Source organism: Platichthys flesus, chromosome 12 (genome assembly GCF_949316205.1).
Source record: "Platichthys flesus chromosome 12, fPlaFle2.1, whole genome shotgun sequence".
NCBI lineage: Eukaryota > Metazoa > Chordata > Actinopteri > Pleuronectiformes > Pleuronectidae > Platichthys > Platichthys flesus.
Genome location: NC_084956.1, coordinates 18,929,964 through 18,945,287, shown reverse-complemented (window position 1 = coordinate 18,945,287; position 15,324 = coordinate 18,929,964). Strand labels below are relative to the sequence as shown.

The 15,324-nt window shown below is 42.1% G+C and overlaps 1 protein-coding gene across 1 annotated transcript in view; it reads left to right on the top strand.

Annotated features, from left to right (window-relative positions):
- LOC133966661 (adhesion G protein-coupled receptor A3) overlaps window positions 1-15,324 on the top strand; it is a 172,248-nt gene that overhangs the window by 32,804 nt on the left and 124,120 nt on the right. Inside the window, exon 7 of the mRNA XM_062401671.1 lies at window positions 5,425-5,638. Coding sequence (XP_062257655.1) covers window positions 5,425-5,638 — 214 coding nt within the window. The remainder of the gene's footprint in view (window positions 1-5,424; window positions 5,639-15,324) is intronic.

Here is a 15,324-nt window from a genome sequence, read left to right as displayed (position 1 = left end):
AAGGGATTACAATGAGGAAGCTTCCTGCCCTTGCCATGCTTGGATCCATCCGCATTTCGAAAGACCACCTCCATCTCACAGTATTTATTCACTCTGTACCAAGCAATTTTCAATTAGATACAGTGGTGTTGCTCTGACCGTATTTTTAAATCGTATTTGATGGTTGTTATTTTTATATGGTTTCACTTTGTAAAAGTATGCCGTGCGACGGCCAGGGCCTGGTTATGGCTTTTTGGATGGTGGATGTGCTCCGAACCTGCTGCTAGCGTCTTGTTATCGAGATAAGTGATGGGACGGGATAACAGTATTCTGCTTCTACTCTCACATAACGTTGGAAATATTAATATTTCTCCACTGAGATATTCCCCCCATTGTTTTTATGAAGGCGCGTCATAGAAGATGCATCTGTTTCTTTCTCCGGCGGCTCCAGCGTGATCGGTAGCATATGTCTGTACCATACATTCCGGCAATGAGCCCCTGTCCCTCCACCGCTGCAGGTCCAGTGCTGCCTGCAAATGAGAGGGAATGGAGGGGCGCACGTGGCTTCCTGTCACGATCAGGTGGCTTCCTGTGTTGAGGTCAGGTCAGGCGTCTGTTTTACTCATCTAACCGCAGGCCTCTGGTTATTAGACACTGCTGCGATGAGAGCCACAGCACAGAAGTAAAGTGCGGAGCCCACACGGCACGTCACATGCCGCAGGACAAGCCTCTGCCTTCTATAGCTGTTTTTTATTGCATGATGACACAGCACTGCAACTGGCCTTTATGGGCATCATGTCATTGAATTAAATTTCATGTGCAGGCCTGAGTCTTGTAGCCTGTGGTGTGCCTCTTAATCAATGATATATAAATATCACCAAATATGACTCAATGTCGTCTGTCATATTCATCTTTGAAGCTCCGTCCCACACCTCTTTTAAAGAAGGAGAAAGTGAAGGGACTGTAGAAAAAAAACTGAAGAGTCAGTCAGAGATGGAGAACATCTGCCTGCTATATTTTTGAAAACTGTTTGGATTTTGATCAAAGTCAAAACTGAGAAGTTCAACTTTTGACTGTGTGTGAAGAAGAAGATCAGTAAATAAAAATAACTCACACAAACGTCTTTTTTGTCAACAGGCGTCAAAATTGACTTCTACCGAAATGAAGTATATAGATGGAAAATTACATGTTTTGGCATGTTAACAATTATGGACTCTTATTATCACTTTTGGCTAATATCTTTTTAGATTTATATTTCAGATACTTTTACACATAGATGAAAAAAAAAACTTTATCTGGTGCCACAGAAGGACCTCTGATTGGCCCGAACTAACAACAGACTCCAAGATAAAACTGGCCAATCAAAGATCTTGTATCTCTCTGCGGGCCGTCCATTCAACTTCTTTGCTTTTCAAATATGATTTTTAGGTGTTTGACATGGGAACATTCTCTGCTAAGCAAAGTTAACGCCAGCTAACAATGCTATCAGCAGAACAGGGGAGACATTCTTGGTGTAGTTAAATTGCATTTATTAACTATGAGACTCCCACTTTATATTCACATGAAAAAAAACAGCAAACTTCGCTTCTGCTCGCCCATACGCAGTCCAGCTATATACCATTTAAAAATTGTTTAATTCAATGAATAATTCATCATTCAAACACAGAAGAAGGAAATTGATTCACTAATTGGCAGTAAAGTTTGATCTCTTATAATTTAATGCAAAAAAAATATCCCCTGATGAATGATGGCTAAATACGACTTTGTCTTGTTTTATAGACACATTTTTGAATAAACCATCCTAGATAATGCTAATTATAGTAACACGTTGTGTTCCCCCGGACTGCTCTATAGTAAAAGCCCTCTTAGTGTTCGGACACTTGAACATGTCTAATATAAGGAAGGAAACAGCAGGAGGCTCCATTTGGGTCAACAGTAAACGTAATTTTAACTATTATACATTGAGAGCAGACAGTTAACCACGAGGCGATTATTAACGAGATAAACGATCATGTTAATCCTTTATTCGTGTGAAGTCTGAATTCTTCGGGGAAAAAATGCTGAAAATTATATCAAAATTGGTTTTGGTTTAAGACATTTTTAAATTATTTCATTGAGTTTCATATCAGTGTATGATTATTGGTGTGGCGACCCATTCTAAGATCCATCTATAAAGATTTGCACTCGCTGTATACTCACAAAGCCCTGGTAGTCAGGGTGCATTACCGTTTGCTCTACAGACTGAGCCACATTGTTAATGAACTCTATCATCACACAAACACACACGCACACACCCGCCCGCACGCACACACAGGGGCACACACAAGCAACCAGTAACTGCATCTTTGCTCTGCAGTGTCCAGCGGGCGAAGCCAAGCGGCCGCTCTCTGATCCTTGGCTCAAAGCGTTGTTTCAACAGTATCAGCATCAGCCAAGTCAACAGTCAACGGCCCCTCTGCTGTTTCAGTTGTGTGTCACCCGCAGGAGATAACAAAGCCTCGGCCACTGTTCCCAAAGACTATCAGAGTCTTAACACTCTAACAGGGTCAGCTCCAGTAATAACACAGAGATGTCATCACGTGAGATCCTATATTAATGACAGATTTTTAATGTTACACTTAACAGAACAGAAGACTTTTGATTATGCATCTATGATTGTAAATTACAGGAATTGAGGTCAAAGCCCTACGTGTGTTAATAGCTGTGATTGCTTACTGGCCTCTCCAGTAAATACACATAAACAGTTGAAATGTTAGGTTCTGGGCTGTAGACATGCTGCCACATCACTCGGCATGGATCTTTCAGTATTGTTTTTTTTTTTCTTCTGCAAAGCAACACATGAAGCAATAAAGAGACTTTATGACCCTTGTATTGAATCGGCTGTCAGACGGCAGCAGAATCCACCATTGATCGGAATACAAGCGAAGGCAAGTGCTTGCTTGTACTGCTCTTTGGAGCATGTCCAAGGAAATGTCTGGCCCTGTATGAACCAACACGGGCTGAAGGTGGTACAGCGAGCTGGGCAACGTGCTGAGCTAATCCTGTTTAGCTGATTTTTATGGTGATGATCTATTTTGTTAGTTTTTGTTTTTTTCACTTTGTATAATATATTTTTCTTCGGCCTCTCTCCCACGATGACAGTTCAAAGAATAAGATCACCACATAGTATGTGGAATAACAGAGTCCCTTTTTTCTCTTTTGCGGTATCTTTATGACCCAAGGTTGAGTAAGGAGGCCAAATAGATATTACTTAAGGAAAGTACAAAATATATCTGTGACAATGGACTTTGACATTCATGGAGACTGATAGAAAGGACACAAAAATTGGTTTGGCGAGGTGAGCCAAGCTAGATACTCCACATATAATGGAAAGGTTTGATATCACCTTGACTTTGTATGCTTATAAGGCACCTTTTTGTAAGGACAGCTTAGGGGTGTGATGGCATTACAGTTTGCTAAGCCTCCATTGCTGCCATTACACTACATTTATTACATGTACCATTACCAATAAAGGAGGCAGAGGAATAACTTATCATCAGACACATAGGGCAAGTAGTGTTCTCCTAGTAGCCTAGGAGAGTTAACTGAAATGGAGAAGTCCGAAAATAAAAAGCAAATGGGACAACAAGTAATGGCTTAAGAACGAGGGAGTAGAGAGTACTTGAGCAACTCGAGTGTACGTTTAATTGTGGATTGGCGCCTATAGCTGTGGTAATGTAGAAATGATCTGAATTAGCAGAGGAGCTACAACATATAAAATAACCACCAGGAGAAGGAAGACAGGGCGTTTTTGTTTCCCTTCTAAAAGGTTTTCTTTTCTTTTAGATTTTCCTCAACCTGGTCAAGAGTTAAGGGCAGAGGAAGTTGCACCTTGTTGAGTCCTATGAGGCAAGTTGTGACTTGTGAATATGGGCTATACAGATAACATTTGATTGATTGATTGATGTAGGTAGGTACTGTATGTGGATATATATACATGTAGCTAGGTAGGTGGGTAGGTAGGTAGCTGGTGCTGGCCTTTTGGTTCTGTATGCTCATGTACCGAGTGAATTTAGATCCACGTGCTGAACTTAGTTGTGTGCGTAGGGGATTCAAATTCCTTTAGCATAGAACAGGATGTGCCCTTGCCTCGTGGTCATAGTGACTGCAGGAAAACAGGAGTGTGAAGACCCTCCCTAGTCATTTAAGTCAGCTTTGCGGAAACACTTAGGTTTCACAGTCAACTTTAATGATGACGGACAAGGGTAAGTGTAACGTACAAAAGCTGACATTGCGCAACTGCTATCGGTTATGTAGCTGGTAGCACATCCAACATGCTGACTCGTCTGAAACGGCACTAACATGAAAGGGACAGCAAGCAGCTGCTTGCAAATATATAGGACCGTGTCAAAGTAATAACGAGCGTCATATGTGTTTTTTTACCTGTGGACATGCAACCGTTCTCTGTTGTTGAGAACACAGGGTTCAAACACGCACTGTAAGTAATTGAGCCCTGTTACAAAGTTTCCTCTTGTCCGCATTTCAGCAAGAGAGTCACACCAGCCCTCTATCGAGTAAGAGCCATCAGGGCATCAAGCCGTCTCTGCAAGTAAATCTCTTTGAATACAAAATTGAAAATACATAATGATTATCATACACAGAGTGCAGGTTAAGTACAGTTCATTTTCTACATGCTGCACCTTAATGGATGTTTATTTTAACCATTTTTATTAATTTAGTTATGAGCCTTGGCTAGTCCACGCTCACCAAACCAGGCAGAAGCTGATACTCTATGGCTTCATCATGATCAGAGACACTGACTTATCTTATATATCATACAGTATAATTAGAATAATACACGATTGAGGTATCATCACTAAATATAAAACCCCCTCTCATATTCAAGCGTTGGACTTAACAGCTCCGAGGTAGGTAATCCTATCACTGAGGTTGCACCAAGCGTCCACAGCATGTAAAGAGTCAAGGAGAGTCCAGGGGAGTGCTCAAGGCTGTTCTCCTTTATCAGCTGCTGTTCATCTCACTCAAGAGCATCAACATGTGGGACTGACGGGGGGGGGGGCTTGAGTGTGACCTTGACAGATTGCACTGTGTGTGCATATTTGTGTGTTGACAGTATTTTTGGGGGCATGCACATGTCGTGTGTGTGCTGTTGGTGCACAGGGTAAGGATTTGTGTGTTTGTGGTAGTGTGTGCAGGCTTGATATGAGTTTGACATTCCAACCATGCAGTGCCTCATTAGTTGTTTGTTAATAGTGTTGACAAATTAGGCAAATTCCTGCAGAACACCCATCTGGTAAAACCACCATTTTTTCTCTTTCTTTTCCTCTTAAGGATGGAAGAATGACCTCCCCACTCTTCCTCTCCCTTTCCTCCTCAGGAAGGGGGGGAATGGAAGTGAAGGTTTACAAGCTGACCTTCCTGTTTTATCCTCTCCTCCTCTTCCAGATGGACCTCTGGAGATGCCCCTCTTCCAGCTCATCCCTTCTCAGCGCCAACTGGTTTTTCGTGGGGACCGGCTCCCCCTGCAGTGCACTGCCTCCCACGTGGACCCGTCGGTGGAGCTGCGGTGGCGTCACAACGGCCACACCATGACCACGCAGGAGGACAGGGGCATCTACGTGGAGGAGACCCTGCTTCACGACTGCTGCCTGCTGACCAGGTACATGTAGAGGAGAGGAGTAGGGGTGGGGGGTATGTGTGTATATCACTGACATATAAACACACATATGAGTAATGTGAGCCAAAATACACAAGCATATACAAAGATTGCAAACGACATAGAATACACACACATGCTCATTCATTCATTCAGCACAGACTTGTTAACTGGGGTCATGGACACGGATGTGACAGACTCACACACACACCTCTCTCCCTGTCTCTGTCTCTCACTCGCCCATCGGAGCTGTGATTTACCTTTTGTTACTGGTGCCCTTGATAAGGATCTGAAAGGACAGGACAGAATTGGCTTGGCAGCGTGCCAACACCTCAGAGCAATCTGCGGCTCGTCTCTGGATGCCGGCCGCTCCCTCAGCCGCTCCCTCAGCGCCGGCGGAGCGCTGGGCTGATCACACGCTAAGGGGAACAGATGCTGAATCATAATTGCGGTGATATGGTGGAGCTGCACCACTGGCTTTCACACATTTCCCCCTGATTGAAGACATTGCTGCGAGCGTCCATCCTCTTCCTGTCTTTGTTGACTTGGGGGTCCGCGGCGCGTAGGGTTGTGCGTTTTGTGTGCGTGCGCAATATGTGTGTGTGTGATGTGGAAAATACATTTGTGGTAATGCCACAGGCAGCAGGGCTCAGACGAGGAGCACATTGCCGTTGATTAGTTTAACTGCTGCCTGTTCTGACTCGGCCCGTCTCACATAAATATTGATGGAGTGCTGACAGAAATATGTTTCCCTGTGTCAACAGCGCCGGACGCCTCTTGTTGTGTGGTTTATTTGGCGACTAGAATGCCTGCTACATTTCCACTTCATTTCAGGGAAGGTATAACATTCCTCTGACTGCACACGCCACTAACAGTCAATAGTATGTCTTTTCATTATATCCCAGCTCACTGCTTGACATTCTCAGTGATCCCTATGGTGAATGCACTGCCTTGAATAATTGGATTACAGTAGAGAAAGATTTTTCGGTGATGTCTCGGTGTCTTTGTGTCACCGCAGGGATGCGTCTTGGCACAGTTTATTTTTATTGAGGTGTTCGTCAGAAAAGGTCTGTGCCTGTTGATGTCACTCGCTTCTAGTTTACCAACAGTGGCAAAAGATGTAGAGAGTGAAACACCATATTTTAGGGCAATTTTGGGCAACTGTTATGTTATCTGTCTAGTTCCTGTCTTTACATTTGATATACTACAATGTTTTGACAGGCCAATGATACGATGAGAGTAAAATTGTTTAAAATTATTATCATTAGGAAACTATGACGGGACAATTTGGACTATGATGGGCTGCCACGGCCTAGGTAATGGGAAACACAAACCATTATCAGCATAACAGTATGATGCATGGGATAATGCATAGACTCAACTACTTAAAAGCTCATAACGGAATAAACGTCAGCTCCACCTCGAGCTACAGCAGTAACATGCTGCCTGAGAACCAGTAACAAGATGATATGCATGTTTCCAATCATTTAACACTTCATTGACCTCACATTTAGTTTATAAATTTCGTAATAATTGATTTAATACAGTAACAATGGATCAAATGACTGTGTAATTTAATAGGAATCAGGCCAACAGAGTACTCTGCTGGTTCTGCAGTTCCTCTGTACTCTTGTTTGCACCAGCCCCAGTGTTTATCAAACAGTTATATCCTTCTAGAGTTGGTGAAAAACAAGAAAGAGCTTAGAGAAGAACAAATATTACTTTACACAGCCTGATGGAATGAGAATGTTGCTCCATATGTTTTACAGATATGTAAATAAGCCATTTATATCCACTTCATGAGGTAATAAAATGTGAATGTGTTTACAGCCTGATGCACTGCTGAAAAATATTAGGAAATCTATGTTAATATACTAATTTGAAGGCCCAACTTTTATTTGTAATGCATATTGACATTCTGTGCCATTCCACTGTTGGTGTGTGGGAGGACATTTGTGACTTGCCCAGTGGTGACACAAAGCAGATGATGGAATAAACACTTTTCACAGGGATTTTGTTACCGTTAAGAAACAGAAATATACTCTGTGTCATGTCATGTGAATCACTCAAATGAGTCTGTTAAGATTCTATACATAGTATCTTTGAGTGAAGAGTCTGAAATCCACTTATTATCAGGAAACATAAAACCCACTAATGTGCAGCAGTAGTGAAAACTCACTGGCTTCATACCTGGAAGTCCATCAGAGAGCAGAGTGGTCCTTCAACTGACCCTCTGTTGGCTGTGTACATCTGTCAGCTCCTGGTCCAGACTCCTGTTTCTTCAGTCACATTATCACAAACTGTGCCCCCCCCCGCCCCCCGCTCAACTAAGAGTCCTCCAGAGTTTTGACTTCACAGTTCGGTGTCCCAGTAGAACATGATGGATTTCTCATTGCTCCTATTCTGATTAGGGCCCCTGATTGCAATCGCCCGCTGCTCTCCTCTTGTATACACAAATAATGCAATTTTCTCCCCCAAGTGTAACAGTTGGGGTCATGTTGCTCTTGGCACCTACAATGCCTCCCTCCTGTTGCAAAAGCTGCAAGGAGCAGACATCATTTCCATAGCTGATGAGAGTGTAGCGGAGCTCGGTCCAACAAAAACAATCTGCTGTGCCGGGTCTGAACGTCACCCCCCCCCCCCCCCACCCCCCCGCCCTGTACTGGATCTTAAATTGCAGTGTTGAGAGACGGGGGGGGGGGATGTGGGGGGGGATTAAGAGTCCTGTGACTTCACCGATCCAGCTCTCATTTAGTCTGAAAAGAAGAAGAAGAAAAAAAAAATGTAACTAATGTTCTGGCCTTTGACTTGCCAGACGCTGTGAACGCTCATTTAGTCACACTGGACGATATATTAGTCATCACGGCCGACGGTTGATGTCGTTCACCTTGGACAAATGTCCTCTGCGTTAGTCAGCCTCGCCCTGCACGCCCCATCAGAGAGGAAAGACTGAATACACAGGATTTAGCGCGTGGCTTAAGGCCCTCATCTGGATTTGTGGCACAGTGTTGCAGCAACGAGTGTGAGATGCCAAAGCCTCAATGAAATGACCTCGGTGAAGGTGAACCAAAACTATAATGCAGTTTTTTATTCTCACTTATATTCTGCTCATCCTGCTTTAGGCAGTGTCAGGCAAGAGGTCTGTGGAGACATTCGGATCATGACATGGTCTTTGATTACTGAAACAGATATGTTTCAGTAATATGTTACACCGTTATGAAATATGTTTTTTTTTTTTTTTCTTATATTCCCCTTCTCCCCCCTATGCTTTTACTCGGTGCAACGTCATCATAGCCTCTTATTTGCTGGCGCAGTTCGGCCGATAAGCCGATCTGTTTACATTGCTCACAAGGAACAGCAGCCAAAAACCAGGCCCCATGAGGATCGCTGGTTCCGCGATGTGGGCCAGACTGCTGAGTTATGGTGTCAGGCCCAACTCCCAGTGTTAGCTACTATAGCACCAGCAGTGGGACCAGCCTGTGATTCATGTTTCATTAATAAAACATCCCCGAGCCCTGAAGCTATTGCAGCCGACACTGTGGATGTATCTTTCTTAATCTTCTGCATCTTTAATTGGGCTAATTTTGCACAAAATGAAGTACCTGGTTGGGAAACAGTACTAAAGGCAAAGGAGGAAAGGAAATGTTGTCTTGCTGCCTCTTCCCGTGTGTCTCTGCTGATGATCTCTCTAAAGGTCTCATTTTGTTTCCTAACTCCTGCTCAGGAACATAAACGTACATTTCTTTAAACTCAACCCACATATCTTGGATCCTACTGTGTTTTCTCCAAACCGCTGCTTGTGTTTCTTGCTGCTTCCAATTTAGCAGGCTGAACACTCGCTTCTGTTGCTGAGGAGACCAGAATTGATTATGTCTCCACACATACAATTTTACCTATGGGTTCATCTCTTTACTCCTTGCCAGCTTCACTCAATAAAGAAAAATAAAAGCTATAATTTACACCAGGACAAAGCAAAGTGTAAATTATTAACAGTCTGGGTTAGGACAAAGATTTTGAATATTGCTTCAATTGGAGCGATATATCAGAAAGAATTATGCTGCTATTGGTGTGTATATGCTCCTGCATGTGCACAAGCAGAATGTAATAACCCTTCTCGGAATAAATGAAATCGTTTCGATAAAGAAAATCATTGAGGCACAGGTTTAAGATTGCACATTCATAATGCAAATTCACAGACTAATCAGCGAGCTCACAGGAAGTTGTCGGGCAGAAAGTTCACCGTCACGTAAGGAACATTATGTAAACAGGTTGTGAGATATCCGATGATAACATAAATGTTCCTAATGAGTCCTGTGGGGAGCTGCTCAACAATGGTGCAGTGTTTCCGCGGATGTAGGTCAGTGCTTTGTGAATGACTTATACATGCCCCTGCCCTATAGCGTCTCACATACTGGAGTGATATCTTCATGGGTTTAATATGTGAGGATGACCTTTTTGCTGAAAGCTGGACTGTTGGGTTCTGGGGAGCATTCTCCGCTCCCCTTGGCGTTTGTGATCAGGCTTAAGGTGAATAAACCTTCAGCAGTGAAGGTTTCCCTCGAGAGTAGTTGGAGACACAGGGTGAGGAAGAGGAGCTGAGGGCTGATTTGGTTTGTAATGTGTGTTGGATTGGGGGTGGGGGGGGGGGGGTTATTGTTTATTTCCCAGCATTCTGAAAGTTGGCCCATGTTCAGCGATGATGTAAGTGTACCCTCTGCAGACTATTCATGGATGGAGGGGACAAGTGCAGCAGCTTCTTCTCACACACTTGCATGCATGTAGTCACATAGTGTGTCTGGACACAAGGCTCAACCTCCATCCATCACATGATCACCAATCAGTGTATTTACTTTCAAACAGTTGTTTCTCCCACCAACAAATGGGAGAGTGACTTGAGAAAGCAGTTTATCAAGATATATCACACCCACTGTTCCAGTTGCCATTTATAATGTGAACATTCATCTGACAGAATAAAAAATGACTGATAAATCATAGTTACTCTTCTCCATCTGTTTAATGAATACAAAATGTTCCGCTTATACCGAGACGCTGATAAAAATCCCCAAACCGCTCCAATCATCAGGGGACGAACTGGGATTGGTTAGGATATCAGGTTAAATCCATTGATTTAGTTTACTGCAAATGTTTCATTACTAAATACTTTGCAAATCAAATTGTGTGTGTATTATCAATAGTGTACGTTCATAGGACACAATTTCTTCTCTCTTGCCAGGAACTTTCGGGGATGATTATTTATCGATGCTTTTTTTGTATACGTTATAGCACCTACAGATGTGTGGCTAAATACTGTCTTTCTACAGTCTATTTAATTAGGGTTGTATTATTTGTTCTACATACATGATCTTTAAAAAAAATACTAGAGACTCACAACAACATCAAAAATCATATTGTGTTCTATAAAAGAAAATTTGTTTGTACAAAACTCTGAAGATGAAACCCAAGTCTATAGACAGAAGACAAGCAGATACAGACACAGTTAACGTCAACAGTGAAAGATATAATATGTAACAATTCTTCAATCAAATGTCTTAAAATGACCTAGCCTTGTTATATATTTTGTTGACCTATGTATGTACATCATCAAAATGTTTCAGATAATGTTTAAACCAAGAGAAATCCCCAGTTTTATTCAGGGTAATGGGATGTTTCATTTTGTAATATTTGCTATATTTTTGGTTTTGGAAAAAAGAAAGATACTCTAGGCAGTCGGGCTGAAGACGATAACTCCCATGATCCAACGCTGCTTCACGGTGTCATCAAACTCTGCCTTTTGTTATTGTTTTGACTGACAGACCCCTAGAGGCCAAAGTTACATATTGTATATGTAACACTGATAAGGACAGTTAAAACAATTGAAATTGGAAAGTTGTATCTTTGGAGCCAGGAATCAGACCAGCCGAAATTAAGTTCTATAGCTTGTTGTTGATTTTTATGTTTGTACAACTTTTTCCAAGTCTTGGAACCAATATACAGCAAGTCCTCCAAATGAAAAATAGGAAAAAAATGTCTTGTTTATGCCCTGAAGAAATGAAATATAGACAAACAGCAAATAAATGAATCCATTCTATGAGTAATAATGACAGTACTATGGATATGGTTTGGTTGTGTGCAGGCACAAATAATAACACAAGAACAAGTGTTTAAGGGAGCGTCACCATCCTATAACAGCAACAATCACGTGCTTAAAGCTAGGAAATGACTGGGGACATGATTTTAAATGACATTGGCTGCTGGTTGGAAACAGGAAATGAACAGCAGTCTCCTGTGTTAAAGCCACCCATCAATCCAGCTTGACCTTCCGCCTGTGTGGACTCTGTCCCTCTATAATAACATCACCTGACCTCCTCCTCTGCTCCCATCATACTAATGTCACATTATAATGTAATGAGGTCTTTTTTTTTTTCAATCTCACAGCTCACAAACCAAAGCAAACTGACTATCACTTAGTTCAACACATTACCTATGATGTGAGCAGTGTAAACAGGCCAGCGTATATGAGGCTTCTATTTGACCATATGAACAGGAACATTGTAGCGAGAGCCAGGTCATTTCTAGCCTCAGCCTAGTGCTTCCTACGGTGAAATCACTAATCCTGTGCAAAATCTCTCTCTCTCTCTCTCTTCTCCAGTCGAGTGGAGTCTTGAATCCTGAATTCTCTCAGGTTCCGTGTTGCTAAATCAATAAGCAAATTGGAAAAAACTCGGCTTTACACACACAAAGTGTGACATGGAGAACTGGTCTTTCCTGCCAATGTAATTATCCCGAGCGAAATGTTTTATTAATCAGAGGTTGAGGGGTGCTCTGTGAATGACTGGGTTCCCACATGTAATACAAGTCCTGTGCAAATAGAGTCTGATAAGCATGACGAAAAAGGTTTGGTCATCCACTTCACCTCCCGATATGTTATCTATGTACCATCTGTTTAGATTAGGTTTTCAGACAGCATATGTCGTCAACGTGGATGTTATATAACTGTATAGAGACGCTGATAGCTGGATTGAGCCGAGAGGGTTTTAAACTTGAAGCCAATCCACACTTCATTCTCAGCTTGTCTCCCCGTGGAAGGAGGAGAATGTTGTTCTAAAGGGGGGAGGTGGTGAGACGGGGAGATTGAAAGCGTGTGTGTCATGGTGTGAGAGACAGAGTGAGCGAGAGGGCGAGGTTGTGGTTACAGTTCAGAGCCTCTCCATGCAACAAACGTGCGATTATATTTGACACACATACGTCGTCACAGTCATGATGGAGAGTGAGTCGTTCCTCACGGTCCACTTCAGTGAAGCACTGTCACTGAAACTGAAAAAACATTTATGCACATGTAAAAACAGAATCATGTATATTCACAGCACATGCATATTGACTCTGTCACCCTGAATGTCATCATCTCAGTCCAGTGTTCAAAGGTTTAGATCCTTTTTAGAAAACTAGTCCGAAAATAGAGCTTTGGGGGACCACAGCAGATGGATTGAGAATTTTATTATATTCATTATTGTTACCCACCTGCTGAAAGTTAAGTCATGGGTCTGTTGGATACATGGATGATCTCCTGTTACAAAACAAACAGCAGCAGAGGATGAATTCAAGCGCATTACCTTTTCTGCTGGAGTCAGAGCATAGAAGCTTATTATGATCATTTAGACTAACATTTACAAATGAGTTTTAAAGTTTTGCTTTCTTCATGATTGGTGCACACAACATGTTTTTGTTTGTGTAAGTGTTTTGTAGCATAAATTGAAGACCAGAAAGGGGCTTTGGGAGTCTACACCACCGCCATGTCAAGACAATGTCTCATGACTTTATGTTCTAATTTGTCCTGACACAATTTCACAGTGAACCAAACATTCTGACACTTTTCAAAATAATATATCATATCTCTAACTTTGTTTTTCTGCTCCTTTGCTGCATTGTATAGCTGTGTGCAGCACTATTTACAGCACTACTTGCCATGTGCTTGCTCGCGTCAATGTCCATAAAGTTATTACCATCCAAGAGACCACCTGACCTCATAGTTTCAGCTGCCGATGTACACGTACCTGCAGGCACGTGCAATGCCACTCTCTCACGTGATAACTCTTTCACTCATTAGTCTGCGCACCTGTCACTTGGAACTCTATCATGTGCATCCAAGTGCACCCCCGCTACCGCCATCGATTGTTGAAAACGACTTCAAATTCCTGCATCAAACATTAATCAGGATCTTCACCACAATTAAATGGGTTCTTTCCTGAGACATACCACATCCTTCCACAAGGTTTTCAATGGTAATCTGTGCAGCAGGTTTTGTGTAATCCTTCTAATTTACATAAAAAAAAGGAAAACCTGCTGACTGCTAACAAGTCACTTTTACCCCATTCACTCTCCATTCTGTTTTAGTGCACATTCACACTTCAGCTCTCAGACATTAAAACGGTCTCTGCCTGGTTTCATACAAACATTTATACAGTTTGTTTATTGTCTGAGTGCAAGACAGTGGATTTTTACTATATTAGATATTTGGTTATTTTTTGAAGCTTCATTCATTTTGTAGGCGTTGACATGTACTGGCAAACATAATAAACGTTAATTCACTTGCTTTTTGCAGGAGTACATCTTTGTGCTGTGTGTGTCCATGCACCCTCATTTGCAATCGGGCGGATCCATTGTGGTGACCCATCTTAGCCTTTGAGTAGACTGAGCAAGGCTTGATGCTTTCATCCTGATTAACCCTATCATTTTCCTTGCAACCATTGAAAGAATGCATGAGATATACCTTTGGTCTTTGTTGTTCACCCTTTCAGAAACTCCCCTCGGTATAGAATCCACTGGAATCGAGCTGGAAATCAGTATTCATTATTTTATTGACTGCCTCTTTTATGTTCTGCTGGAATCCCTGTAGTAATGGACAATCCCATTAAATATGAGAATCATCATCCATTTACAAGTCCTCCAGCTCAGAGCTGCTGACACACACTATTGCTAACTCACTTATCAGTTAAAGGCTTGCTGCACAATAATGGACAATCAGGACGATTTTAGACCTGATTTGACCCGTCCGACAGTCGCAGGGGCGTCCTGACTGTGGGTCAATCGGTGTTGATTGTCTTCCCTAATAATCCTGAAGTGTGAGGGGTTTACAAAATTATCATAATGCTATCGATTGAGTCGGAGCCTCCCTAATCTCGAACCGTCTCTGACAGACACCAACAATAGAGAGGGAACAAGCATCACCAACCGGGTATTGTGTACTTCTCCTCCATGTTTGTGTTTCTTCTGAAGTCACATTCACTCACAGGAGAGCTCTACACAGTAAAACCAACTGCCATAAAAAAAACTGAAGAAGAAGAAGAAGATAAATCTTGAGTTTATGTGATATTTCAAGTCCATGAAATCAGCACTGTGAAATTGTTTCCAAACGTATGTGTGTGGTCTGACGTTCTGGCCAAATCACCCAGTGTGGGCTTTCTGAAGATTATACGATTAAACAGCGGTTAAATCTGTCATTATGTCTGTGGTCTCCCACGTTTTTAAAATCGGTCAAGAGGTTTCTAGTGTGCAGCAGCCTTAAGTTCATCTCAATGTCTTTATGGCAACTGACACAAAGATCAGCCCATATGATCCAGTTTGTCTTTTAGACAAAAAGTGTCTTCTGCAGAGTCAATAATATTCCTTTAGATAAATTAAAGATAATTTGG